This window comes from Hemiscyllium ocellatum, chromosome 14 (assembly GCF_020745735.1).
Source record: "Hemiscyllium ocellatum isolate sHemOce1 chromosome 14, sHemOce1.pat.X.cur, whole genome shotgun sequence".
NCBI lineage: Eukaryota > Metazoa > Chordata > Chondrichthyes > Orectolobiformes > Hemiscylliidae > Hemiscyllium > Hemiscyllium ocellatum.
The window spans coordinates 61,293,067-61,307,791 of NC_083414.1; the positions used below are offsets into that span (position 1 = coordinate 61,293,067).

The 14,725-nt window shown below is 38.1% G+C and overlaps 1 protein-coding gene across 1 annotated transcript in view; it reads right to left on the minus strand.

Annotated features, from left to right (window-relative positions):
* Positions 1 to 5,717: 5,717 nt before the first annotated feature.
* edem1 (ER degradation enhancer, mannosidase alpha-like 1) overlaps positions 5,718 to 14,725 on the minus strand; it is a 41,930-nt gene continuing 32,922 nt past the window's right edge. The window contains exons 9-12 of the mRNA XM_060835731.1: positions 14,504 to 14,577; positions 11,558 to 11,654; positions 9,263 to 9,448; positions 5,718 to 8,596 (exon numbers count right to left, since the gene is read on the minus strand). Coding sequence (XP_060691714.1) covers positions 8,507 to 8,596; positions 9,263 to 9,448; positions 11,558 to 11,654; positions 14,504 to 14,577 — 447 coding nt within the window. The 3' untranslated portion in view covers positions 5,718 to 8,506. The remainder of the gene's footprint in view (positions 8,597 to 9,262; positions 9,449 to 11,557; positions 11,655 to 14,503; positions 14,578 to 14,725) is intronic.

Here is a 14,725-nt window from a genome sequence, read left to right on the forward strand (position 1 = left end):
CTAAATGTAGCCAACCAGTGTACAGTTCTGGTCGCCACATTACCAAAAGGACATGGACACTTTGGAGAGAGTGCAGAGAAGGTTTACAAGGATATTGGTATGGCAGGTGCTGGCTATGAAGAGAAGTTAGTAGTTAGGATTGTTTTCATTAGAAAAAAGGAGATTGAGGGGGGAACCCTGATTGAGGTCTACAAAATCATGGATGGTATAGACAGGGTAGATAGAGATAAGCTTTTTCCCCCAGGGTAAGGATTCAATAATGAGAGGTCACACTTTCAAGGGGAGAGGTGAAAAGTTTTAGGGGGATAGACGCAGCAAGTACTTTACACAAGACAGTGGTAGGTGCCTGGAACACATGGCCAGCAGAGGTAGTAGAGGCAGACACGGTCGATTCATTTAAGATGCGTCCAGACAGATGCATGAGTAGTGGGGAGCAGAGGGATACAGATGCTTAGGAATTGGGCAACAGGTGAAGAGAGTCAATTTGGATCGGCTCAGGCTTGGAGGGCCGAAGGGCCTGTTCCTGGGCTGTAAGTTTCTTTGTTCTTTGTATTGCGACCATCTCTTTTGGTAAATTTCTGGTGTTGGTTTTGGTTAAGATGGAGCAAGAACTGAAAAATCCTCACGGATAGTCCTTTCTGCAGAAGGCCTTCTTCTTGGAGAATGTCTTCACTCTGCAGAACTAATCTGTGCAAGTTGTGTCAAGTTAGTTTCTGGGATAAGCTGGTAGCTTGATGGCATTTCCTCAGATTCAGAAACACACTTCATAGGCACCTGCAACTTACATCCTGAAAATTTGGTGAAACTTGTTGTGCAAAACCTAGAGCTACCATAAAAGCTCCAGTAGCTGAAACAGTCAACTGTTATCCAGATTAATTTCAATTCAACAATCTTGCATGCGAATATTGGCAGTGATAAGGCGTCTCACAAACCGTATAGTGTTTGAAGGATCCATAAGGACCAAGTAATGATGCATGTAACAACGATGGACTGTTCATTCATCTAAAGACGAGAGATTGTGGTGGGTTTTAAGAAAGCTATGTTCAGGTATCCATTCAGGTTGAATTGGAACTTGGTTTGTGTTCAACACCTTCGCTTTTTATTTGAGATTCGAAGTTAAATGGTATCATTAATGATTTTATAGCTAACTTCATAAACTTTCAAATTTCTGTACAGTAAATGGACATATAGCTTAATGAGAAAATTTTAAATATGCAGGAAACTCTCCAGAGATGCTGTTTACAATTAGTTCTGCAGTATTAGCTGTTACATAGATTTTAAAAATATATTTAAAGTGGTCTATATTAACTTAACATATAGAAGGAATACACAATTGTTTTAAAGCTTTGAAGCAGTTATCTTGATTAAAATTTGTTATAAAGATATATGCGAGGAGAAAAGGAGGGCTCTGGATTGGAAGATGACACCACTCTGGACAGAGTGCAGAAATTCACTAGAATGTTGCCAGGGCTGGAGAATGGTTGCTACAAGGAGAAACTGGAGAGCTTGGAACTAGTGATCGTCAATCAAAAAAGGTTGACTGGTGGTATGATTAAGGATACAAACAGGAGAAATCAGTTTCTCTTGGTATAGAGGTAAAAAAACAGAACTCAGATTCAATCAAAGTGGCAAAAGATTGGAAATAACATGAGGAACAACATTTTTATGCTGAGAGTGGTGGAGTCTCTAAACTATTTTAATGAGTACCTGTATCTGCACCTTAAGGGCTATAAACTACAGGTCTATGGATCACGTGTAGGAAGAAGGGATTGCAATGATCTCTACGGTTCTATAGGGTTGTGGTGTACTGGAGAACTCACTATCAGAATGTGGCTTCATTACAATAAATAATTCTTGACTGTCCCATACAGATTGATCGAGGGAACAAAAAAAACCTGAAAAACACGTCAGCCAGTAGACCATAAAATAAATGTACAACATTGTCTTACCCCAATAAAAAAAATTTAAATTTTCAGATGAAATTTTGGCACCAATAAAAGCTGGTCTAGATTACAGACAATACCTTGCAGGCATTTGTGAATTTTGATCACAAGATAGGGGCGGCACGGTGGCACAGTGGTTAGCACTGCTGCCTCACAGCGCCTGGAGACCCGGGTTCAATTCCCGACTCAGGTGACTGACTGTGTGGAGTTTGCACGTTCTCCCCGTGTCTGCGTGGGTTTCCTCCGGGTGCTCCGGTTTCCTCCCACAGTCCAAAGATGTGCGGGTCAGGTGAATTGGCCATTCTAAATTGCCCATAGTGGTAAGGGGTAAATGTAGGGGTATGGGTGGGTTGCGCTTCGGCTGGTTGGTGTGGACTTGTTGGGCCGAAGGGCCTGTTTCCACACTGTAAGTAATCTAATCTAATCTAAATAACTATACTGCAACACTCAACTCATGAAGTGAAAAGTTTATTGTTCAAAATGTATTTCAGGTAGTGTTGCTATTTATTGCCTCTCCCTAGTTGCCCTGGAGAAGTTCTCTTCTTGAATCACCGCTCCATATGGAGGTACACCCATGGTGTAGTCCGGGAGCTTCATTTGAACCAAGCAACAGAAAATGATTAGTGCCAAGTCAGAGTGGCACATGGCTTGGAAATAACTGTTCACTTCGTGGTATTCCTATATCCCATAACCTTCCATAGCCTAGATGTAAAGTGCTGTGAAAGACTTGCTATGTTAATTACAAACAGCATCACAAGGGATACCATTCAACATTAATGGAAAAATAATTCAAGAGAAATTATATAGATAGATTGGATAAATACAGCGTAGAACAGGCCCTTTGGCCTTCAATGTTGCACCAACCTGTGAACTAATCTCAGCCCATCCCCCACACTATCCCATCATCATCCATATGCTTATCCAAGGATTGTTTAAATTTCCCTAAATCTGTTAACTACATTGGCAAGCAGGGCATTCCACGCCCTTACCACTGTAAATAAAGAACCTGCTTCTGACATCTGTCTTAAATCTATTACTCCATAATTTGTAGCTATGCCCCTTGTACATGTTGACATTATCATCCTAACAAAAAAGACTTTCACTGTTTACCCGATCTAATCCTCTGATCATCTTGTATGTCTCTATCAAATCCCCCCTTAGCCTTATTCTTTCCAATGAGAATAAACCCAAGTCCCTCTGCCTTTCCTCATAAGACCTTCCCTCCAGACCAGGCAACATCCTGGTAAATCTCCTCTGCACCTTTTCCAATGCTTCCACACCCTTCCTGTCGACCAGAACCGTACACAATATTCCAAGTGCAGCCGCACTAGCGTTTTGTATAGGTGCAGCATGACATCACTACTCCGCAACACAATCCCTCTACCAATAAAACCCAACATACCATATGCCTTCTTAACAGCACTATCAACCTGGGTGGCAACTTTCAGGAATCTATGTACATGGACAGAGATCCCTCTGCACATCACACTACCAAGAATCTTTCCATTGACCCAGTATTCCACCTTCCTGTTATTTTTCCCCAAAGTGAATCACCTCACATTTATCTGCAGTGAATTCCATTTGCCACCTCTCAACCCAATTCTGCAGTTTATCCAAGTCCCCCTACAACATTCTTTCACACTGTCCACTCCTCCACTGACTTTAGTGCCATTTGGGTGAGATCACTCAACCAAATGGTAGCAAGTGTAGTTGTTAAGTTTGAAAGATTGTGAGAAATTTAAAATAGTAATACAAACAATTAAAGGTAGTGGGTTTTTGAATTAAGATCAAAAATGATTTTAGTATAATCATGCAGAGAGATCGGAGATTCTTTTATTCGATTCTTAGCTTTTTACTTAAAATCACTTCATTACAGCTAAATAAAATGAAATGGTTAAAGTTGTCAGTTGAGCTGACAGTAAAAGTAGAGGTCCAATTCATGGCTGTTGAATACTTTGTCAAGACTTTGTGAAATGGGCAAAAGTGAGGACTGCAGATGCTGGAGATTAGAGTCAGAGTGTGGTGCAGGAAAAGCACAGCAGGTCAGGCAGCAGAGAAGCAGGAGAATCAATGTTTCCAGCAAAAGCCCTTCTTCAGGAATCCTGAAGGGCTTTTGCCCGAAACGTCAATGATTCCTGATGAAAGGCTTTTGCCTGAAATGTAGACTGTCCTGCTCCTCGGATGCTACCTGACCTACTGTGCCTGTCCATCACCAATCACCACACTCTCAATAAGAAGCAACAGGGCAAGATAATTCTAAATGATGAACAAGTCAGCATCTGATAGCAGGAACCACTTTTTTGGGGGTAGTATACAACCTTGCTCACAATAGCATATAAACATATCAAGAAGCCTCATAAGATACATAAATATAAACCTGCACAAAATTGGATGGATGTATCCAAACTTTAGAATTAGTTTGAAAGGATTGATGGAAGTTACACTTTCACCCAGAATAAAGCTGGGAACTTATATTATTGTTGTACGTAGATTGTTTAGAAAGGCTGAAGTCTTCACCATACAGAATAAATAAGTTTGTAGAGCAGAGCATTTTCAAGTCACACTTTCTTAAATTTGAAGATGATGAACAGAAGGAATTCAAAAATATGAAACTTCGATTTTAAGCAAGATTTCTTTGTGCACTGAATAGAAGACAGGGTTAGTAGTCCAGTTATGTTGGGCAGGGGTTAATTAAGGAAGATTCTGAATTGGTTTAAATTTTGAATAGCCACCAGGAACAAAAAAAAATCCAAGACACCTCCTACAGCCATTTTGCTTGCAAATGTACATAAATGGCTTGGAAATGGTACACAAGTGAAGCGTGACTCAATAGCAATAAAAACTTGGGGGAAAATGTTGCAAGAAAGAGAGAGACACCTATCATGCACATCGTTTTTCATTCTGAGGGCAAGGGCATTATTGGCTCGGCCAACATTTACTGTCCACTATCAGCTGCCTTTAATTTGTGGCAAGTTGTCGTCTTTAACCATGGTAGCCCAGTTGCTACATGCATACCCACAATGTTGTTAGGGAGGGAATTCCGGGATTTCGATCTCTAAACAAAACAGCACTACATTTTCAAGTCAGGTTGACAAGTGGCTAGGACAATAACTTGCAAGCCTTGCCATTTATCACCTGCCCCTATCCTTCAAGATCAAAGTGGTCATTGGTTTGGAAGATGTTGATGACCTCAATGAATTTCTACAGTGCTGGTGGTTAGAAGAGAAAGTGGTTACAGATCTAGTGTTAATCAGTGTCCTGGATCATGTCGAGTCTCTTGAGTGTCGTTGACGAGCACTAATCCAGGCAAGTCAGCAGGTGCAAATTCTCTGATCTGCCCTTGTATCGCCATACCTCGTATTCACTAGCCCAATTCAGTTTCTAGCAATAATGAGAGACAACTGAATAGATTGCAGAAATAAGAGGAAGAGGGGAAAAAAAAAAGGTGAGAACAGTTTAAAATATAGTGTACCAAAAATCTGAGGTATTAACTTATATTTAAACAGGGAGTTATGACAGTTTGTAGGCACCATAAATACCAACATTAGCAGGAAAAGTCACAGAAATAAAGGATGATATTTCTTTCCAGGAATGTGCCTTGTGAGCAAAGCATACTTCAATCCTCTGCTTTACTCATCAGCTACATCAACCCATCTGGTTATGGAAGAAACCCTGTCATTTTTACCAAGTCTTATGAGCAGAGCTTAGTGGAAAGTTATGCACTTTGGAACAGACGTTTGCAAATACGAGCAGCAAATAAAAACAATGGCACTGCATTTATTTTATTGACATTTGTTTGGTCCTTTCACAATTTCAAAACTACTGCTCATTTCTGGGAAAATAAAATTTTATACAATTTTTCTTTTATGTAAGTGTATTGCACATTGATTTTGGTAAACTTTAATGGTTCAACATTATCCTGCATATTAAACATTCAGGTTTTAGGTAAATACTTTTATTCATAAGAAACAAAGTTTGACAATTAACCTTACCTGCGTTTTTTTTTTAAAAAGTCAGATCAAATGTGCTGATATTCTCTCTGCCGCTACATGCAGATTAGTCAATTATATAAAAAGGTGTGATATAAATAGAAAATGTTAAAACCTTCAACATTTGGCACCTTCATTGCACATTTAACCAAAGGAAGATCCCACTATGATAGCTCCTGTTGCCTGATCTGGTTCATTCTTTCTGCATCTACACAAAAAAAGACAGACCACTCAAAATCTATAGGAAACTGGAAATTAAAGGTTGAACTGTAGGTAACCCTGCACAAACAAGAGAAAACTTCAAATACTGTTGGACAAAAAAACAATACAGCCAAATACAGCAATACATAGTTTCAGAAGGATACGGGCAATCCAACACCATCCTTCTAATAAATGAATACACAAATCTGCTAAGTTTCTAGGTCTCACAATTCATCAAGGAAGCCATGAATAACTAGGATTTTTATCCAGCTGGAAGTAGAGATATTTCAGATGTACAGTAGGAAAAACTCGAGGTCGTCAGATGAGACATGCAGTACTGAGAAGCTATAATTTCTGAGCCATGATTTCACTACTTTTAGTTCTCAGTCTTATTTCACTTAAGATATTGCACAGAGCTGCCTTATTAGGAGATTAGATAGAGAGAAAGTGACTGAAATGCAACCCACAATTGCACAGCTGAAACTACAGTGGATCAAACGAAGGACAAGCAGCTCCTTAAACACGGTGTCAGAAAATACTGTCACAAAATGTCAACGCATAGCATCAACAAAATTCACTTCTGCTTATAAAATGATAAAGATGTGAAAGGTGCTGTATAAAATTGTCTTTAAAAATTGTTTGCCATATTCCCTTTGACCAATCTCTGCACCGCATCGCAACTTCATGCGCACAGTCATTTTGGAACCATAAAACTGTGTTCTTCACTTGAAATCTCAATTGCCAGCTTATGAAACATAGGCAGGCAAATTAGGGAATACAGAATCAGCTTCCCTCTTCCTTCAACTATTCCCTTCTGCCTAGATAATTGAGGAGTCCAAGCCAGTAATCTAATCAGAAGGTCAAAGCTGAAATTTCCACAACATTAAACCCATGCTGAAATTTTATATCAGAGAACAAAAATGCATGCACCTAAGAAAAAGGGTGCGTTAACTGACATATACAAAATAGACAAGATTAAGTCTAAGTCCGGAAAGCAGTATTAAACACTGCTTCACACTTTGCTGAAAAGATTTAGATATTTAATCACAATAGCCTAACTTGTTCATTGTCATCCAATGCCAGTTCATCAGATACAAAAACATAAAATGCAATTCAATAATTGCCCATCTGAAGATTCATTTATACTATATAATTCAGAAACAGATGCGCTGAAAACATTGATAGAATTCAGTGATCATGCATGCACAAGATTATGAAGTTGAAATTGCTGAAGTCTCAACTGAAGGCAACCACATTAAGATGACACACTAGAACAATTATGCAGTACCAGGGAACGTAAGAATGCCGATTAGAGCCCCAAACAGAGCTGTACTAATATGGAGGAGGTACTGAACAAAGTTCAACACACATTGCTCCCTTTGTGTGGTTTTGGGACCGTTAATACAATATCAGAGTGATTTTTACATTTAATGGCATCCTACACAAAAACGTAACAGTGCGGTTGATGAATAGATCTCAATCAAGGCACACTTGACCATAATAGTGTTGCAGTCCATAACAGCCAACCATATAATGGGCAAAGCACGTACAGTCAGTTCTGCTATAACCAGTGTTTCTGCAAAGTGAATTGGCTTTAAAGCAATTAAAGAATTTAGATCGTTATTTGCAGAATGTGAACTTTCCTTACATTTATTGGCTATAACACGATTCTGACCCCATTAGTTTACATGGCATGGGTATTGTGCCGTTTTCCTATAATACGAGATCACACGAGAATAGAACTATTGGGATATACTAACTGTACATCAGACAACTTGCATGTCAAGGCAGATTTAATGCTCAGACAAGATGCCATGATCTACTTTTGTTCAAAGTACAAGGCACATTAGGCAAATCTAGAGAAAATACTTTCACCCTGGTATTTGGATCCCCTGCACCCAAGAGCGTGTGAACGATCTTCCACATGCCAGATTATCACCATTTCATGGTGCTCCAATGCAAGTGTTGCACTTACATTAGTATAACTATGCACGCTGAAAGTTATTTCAAATCATTAAACATTTAAGGGGAAATTACACAAATATTCAAACTCATTTAAATACCTACTGTAAGCCATCTTGCATTTTATACTTTCTGGAAGAACCCTGTAGTCAAACAATTAATCGCACGCCTTCACAGAAGACACTATGCATCAAAAATTACATATTCAAATAAACAAAAAAAACCACTCCTGCATAAAAGCAGGAGTATAAAATGCATTATCACTATTAGAAATGACTTGTTTAGAAATCTTCTTGAAAAGTTGTAAAAATCTTAATAAATAAATGTCAATATATTTGTATACAAAATAAAAAGTTGCATAGTTGAAGATTAAGTCCCTGCCAATTCTTCGATGAGTTCTTTGAGGTTGGTTCAAAGAAGTCCCACCATTTGGTCAATCTGCTGCATGTAAACTCCTTTTAAGGGAAGTGCATATCTCCTCTCACTGGGGACTCTGTTGCACTGTGGAAAGATTTTTAAAAGCAATAAATTATACAACAATAGCCAAGGAAAGCATTCTCATGTAATATCAAGATGGTGGTGGGAGAGGAGGAGAAGGAAATTTGCATGTTCACAACCACCATCCATTCCTGAACTGGGGTACATTAATAAACCCCTGTTCACTAATCCATGCCAACATTCCTCACCTTGAACAGTAAACTAACTCTGAACAGCAAATACTCCACAAATAATTCTGTGCCATATATTTTATAAATTTTATGCATTGCCATTTCTGATTAACTCAGAATCCAGACAAAAAAGGTTACATCTCACAAAGTGGGTTAACTTCAGCTGCTCACTTTATTCTTCAGCTTAGCTGAAGTTAGCAACACTGAAACCAATGGATAGGATTCAGAACTGTGACCCATGGCAATAATAAAACACCAAACCCCTTTGGGAACAGACAGAGATTTAGGGCTATGAATCAAAACATCAAATCATGAATCAAACAGAAAAATAACACTGGCTATTTTAAGACTTATTCAAGATGTTTTATCACAGCACATTACCTGAGATCAGGTAGGTGACCATCACAATGTCAGTGTGAAAAATACTGTTCACTATATAGAAAAGTGTTCAATTTCATTTGCAAATCATGCGCAAACTCCAGGCTTTTATTTTACTTACATTAATGCTCGAGTTGGCAGGTTTGTGGTCCAGTACTTCAGAGTTATCCACAGTACTTTCTTCTTTAGAAGACACATCTTCCCAAGGCTTTTCTCTGAAAAGCTTGTCTACTGGCAAAATATGGCCCTCGGTTGTGAAAATATATTTGCTCCCAGATCTGTGCAATGGGTTGTCTTCATCAAATAGCTGATTGTACAGTCAAAAGGAAAAACAGATTAAAAATTGGTTCCTACTACGAAACAATCACTAAAAGCAACTTGAGCAGAATCTTATTTGGATTGCATGCCAGAATTGGCTGAATTAAAAATCTTGATTTATTACAATGAAGTCTAATATATGTCAAATATAAGCTTGTGGAAAAATTGCCAGATACCATAAGGACCTCTTTTACTCATGGAGTGAGTACATATAGATTAAATTTCCAAGCTAAAATGTGCAGACATATGCGGTTATTAAGGGTTGGAGTAAACAGAGATGAAAACAGTTGGTTGAAGTTATTTGAATATTGGAGAGATGAACATTGATGGATCAAATTGTCAATTTTCATTATTGGCTTCTTATGGTAAGACTGATTTTTTTTAATGTATACTTGAAAGTTCATAACGTAGTGATGCAACTTGGAACAGAGAGACATACAATCAAAGTTTGCAAATGAAAAGTGCCCTGGAATGTTTTATGTTAAAAGGTGCCACCAAAATTAAATATCTGCTTTGGGTTTCATTTATTCACATTTAAATGCCACACATATGTTTTCAGACCCTCTGATTCCTTTCACCCCAAGCTTCAAATTTAGCTCAGAGCACGAAAACTGTCTAAGTTATTAGTGTAGTTCTGAACTCGAGGTACTACATGCAATAAGGTTTCCATCCTCACATTGAGGGGTCACCCTTCTAGCCTTCTGACACATAGCCCTTCAGCTAAGTTAGCATGAGTTAGCATGAGTTAACATGAGAAAGTTTGAACAGAGGTATCGGAAAAGCCGTGGGCGGTGGCATAATTTATCTCTCAACCCCAACTGACATACTTCAACAGAGGTGGGGGAATGGCTGTCGAGCTCAATAAACTACCTGGTGTGATTTTTAGAAGAAAAGACAGTGGATTGGGAGCCCACGTATCAGCAAAGATTCTAATGCTGTTTACCTCCATCATAAATTTCAGAAGTATGAAATTTTGTAGCACATTAAGGCCACTGAGCTTGTCTATGCTTAAAGTTAAACTTCACTAATTAGTCCCTGCCCTTTTCTGATAACCTGGTGATAATTTTCCATTTATTCATCTGATTCCAGATCATAACTGGATCAATTTCTTCAAAAGGTGGAAGCAGAGTACTTAATATTTTTATACACTGCTCGATGGATGCTTAATCAGAAAGAGGGTAGGTGAAAACATGGAAAAATCAGATGAGTCATGTCCATATTGAATGGTAGACCAGGCTGGAGTGGTCTATTCCTGCTCTTTATTTGTACATTCATATTAAAAAGACATTGTCAGGTAAATAAAATATTGACTTTGGTACACTTGCCAACTACATTCAAGATGGTCCTAATTATCAGCTGCTAAAACTGTTGCTTACTTACTTGATCAAAATGCAATTTTTGAGAACCTGTTACTTCCCAGACTTTCACTTTATCTAGTCTCTCTACCCTTCTTTTTATTCTATTAATTCATCCTCTTCACTCTCTCCAGCTTGACATTCTTTGCAAGTATAATAACCAGAATTAGACTTAAGCCATCAGCAGGAGCCTCGCTAATGATTTAATATAAATTCTTGCTAGAGTATTCTATGATTCTCTTAATAAAGAGAAGGACCATGCATTTCAAAACAAAACTGAGCTTGTCCTTCCACTTTCAAAAGTTGTCACTGTTCCTGCACCTCTTAAAACTTGACCCTTTAGGTAATATTGCCTTTCATCCTTGCTACTACAATGAATTACTCTACAGTGTTAAACTCCATCTCCCATCTGTTATTTATTAATTTAAAAATTCAAACTACAGCTTAACACCTTGTACCCTATTCTAGTTAATTCCCATCCATGACCGGGGTTTATCTTAAGATCTCACCTGGCCCTGGTTCCCGAAATACAGTGCAAATTAGCAAGCAATGAATAAAAAGAGGTAGAACATGCAAACCATCAAAGCTCAAATGATTTGCTTTTCTCCTTCAGGATGCGCCTTTTGAGTCCTAGGTAAATCATTATTCAGCACAGTTATACATTAAGATGCATCCTGAAAAATCATACTGATATTAACAACTTGATAAATGATAAATTTCCCTCAAATATTTGAGTAACATACCAAATATAAATATTTACAGGTTTCACTGAGAAAGAAGCTCTCCATTCGATCCTCCTTTGATTTGTCTATCACATGGTGAAGTGTGGCATAACCACATCTGTTTGCAAAGAAAACAAACAATTATAACTGCAGCAGAGTTTGGCATGAGTTTTTACCAAGACAACAAAGGTTTCTCATTAAAGTCAGTCTTTTGGGGAGACAATCATATTGGTTATAACTTCTGATAATTTCTTGGATTGAAACTAATTTTTTTTTTAAATATTGGCTATCTTTAGTAACAACTAAGCTTTGGCCAGGAGTAAACAGGGGACTGAAGATGCCCCTGCAGTTTCTATGCTCTTTACATATTGAATAGGTACATAAAATTAGATGCCTGCCAACACCCAGAGGACCCTGGCCCCAAGGCAAGCGTAAAGGCCTACCTAAAAGGGAGTTGACAGGAAATAGCTTATCTTCAAAGTAAGCAAAGTTATCAAGCATGTACCTGCATCAATAATCATTGATAGATGTCAAGATAGAAATTCTCCTTGGGGCTTAAAAGACAGTTATATTTTTCCATATATAATTATAGCTACTCATGTACAACACCTATAATTTTGTTCTTTGGTCAAAGCTAACATGTGAACGATAGCAAAATTAAGCTAACCACCTGGGATATCAACTCTAGACAGGCATACAATGCTCCTCTTCCCAACTCAATTTGTGCCCAAGTACAAAACTTACTTGCAACACCTACATATACTTATAGTAGGGCAATTCCGACAAAAATCAAACAAATAGAAAAATGCTCCTAAACAGCGCCATCACAGTGCAGATCAGCATTTGTTTTCTGATTCTTTAAGTGAAAAATTGAGACATTTTGGAAATATAGCCATTGGTTTAGACGTGCTGCAAATTACATAAAACAAATAGATCCAAAGTAGCAACTTTGTTAAGGGAACAATAGTGAAGTATATCAAGTTGAAACATGAAGGTGCAACCATGATTTATATAATCCAAGATAATGAATCAATTCTTATATTGCCATTTTGTGGCCTAATCCTTGTTAGCTGTTGGATAGAATTTGCATGCCCTCAAATTCATTAACTGTCAATAACTTGACAGCTCTTTTTTTTTTAAGTTAACTGGGAGGGAGGCCACAACTAACCTGGACAAGCAAAGACACAACTGTGTATAGGATCATGACTAGTTACCATTATGCAGGGAACAGACACCAGGCAGGATGCATGATCTCACTGTGTAACGACCAGGAAAGGAAGGCTGAAACAGATTCTCCTCTTTGCAACCTCCTCTGAATGGTATAAAATTTATGTGCCTTTTAGCACAAGGCCATAAGCATCTCGAATGAAAACGTACTCTATTGCAACAAGCCAAATACAAGGTTCCCTTAAGTGAAAGAAAGAACAATATTCTCTAACCTCAAAACAAAAACAATGTCAAGCATATGTACACAAAAACACAAAGATAAAAGGGGATAGTGTACAGTACAAAAGGAAGATTAAAGAGTATAGCCCTTTGTGTGCCCTTGACCTGTATGGTTTCAATGTCAGAATTGCTTTATTCTCAGAAGTGGCAATTATTTCAGTTGATCTTTGAGGTCTGTTTTCGTATTCATACTTCATCACTTCTGCCAATAGATACTTTTCTTTTGTGGCTATATGAGCACTTTCTCCAGCTGATTCTAGTTACAAATCCATCTCCTCAGCTCTGCCAAAAGTAGTTGCCTGAAATACAGGTAGTTTATGTATATCAATGTTGGGTTCCTTGTTTCCAAGCTTGATAATGGCACACTAACATTCATTGCCAATAAGCAAAGCAGGTGGAAATCAAAATAGGAGAGGAGGGTTTCTTCATGGCTGGCAGAGTTCCAGTTTTAACACCTTTTAATAAAATGTTAATTTCAATTCAGATGATTTTTATGAAACCAGTGTGGTGAGCTGATTGTTGCGGCTGTTTTAAGAATAAATGTTTTCTTTTTAGTCTCTGATTTAAACCACCTAGATGTTCAAATCAGATGACAGAATACAAAAATCAATAGCCCATATTGTAGGCACTATCTTGAAAATTGTCCAAATGGCTTTAATCCTGTTAACTATTAACATGCATAACTGCATTCTGTTAGAGACAAAATAAACCTGCAGGTTCTGTAATCCAAAGTAGACAAGCAGGAGACTGGTAGAACACAGTGAACCAGGCAGCAGGAGGTGGAGAAGTCGATGTTTCGGAATGTAACAGTCAAACTGGAGGATGGTCATAATCGTTTGAGCAGGTGGCAACATAGTGGCCTGTGTCAAACAATCGTGCACTGAAACTAAAGTGAGGACACTGAGTTTGTGTGCACAACACAGCAAGAACATAAATGAAACAAGCACTGACAGAACAAACTACGGGAGATCTTAGCCAAGATCTGCCGTGCTGCGCTGCTATCCAGAGACTAGGATGCAAAATGCCAACCTTAATTCTATTAACGTTTGCTTGAATGCTGTGTATGGTTGATTCTGTTGAAGTCCAAAAAGCCTTTACATGCAATTGGCATTGCTGAGTTAAATCAATCTGATAGACTTGAGGTAAAGCATCTCTGGCATATGGTGCACACAGAAACTCCACTTTTTTCCTTCCAGTTTCCCATATTTTGAATAGCTGCCAATTTTCCACTCTGCACAATCATACAGCCAAACAAACTCCCCCTTCAAAGAATCCAGCAAGAAATACAATGGAAAGTTACTTTGTCAATTTCAGTAAGCCTTTTTACCCCTGACTTAAAGATTCTAGACAAAGAGATACCAAATTCATCAGTTTTAAAAAGAAAGCCTATATCCAAAGACGCCAGTACGCAGAACTTTGTAAGTGGAATCAGAGTAACTCTGGACTTTTAATTTTTATGAGGAACCAATGTGGCCAGTGTCACATGGACAGAAAAAAAATTAGACTTATTCCAGTTCTGACCTGACTTTGGTGTATTTCTCCAAACTCTGGAGAATATCCATTCCCACATGCAAGTAGAAAGGGTTTTTTGTTGCCTGATATTAAACAAAAAAAATGGAAGTGGTTAGTAATTGAGAACATCAGGTTAAACAATTAATGCTGATACTCCACATAAAATCATCTGAATGTTTAAATATAGCGTTTATAGAATAGTTTACGAAATAACACATTTCATGAAGTGCT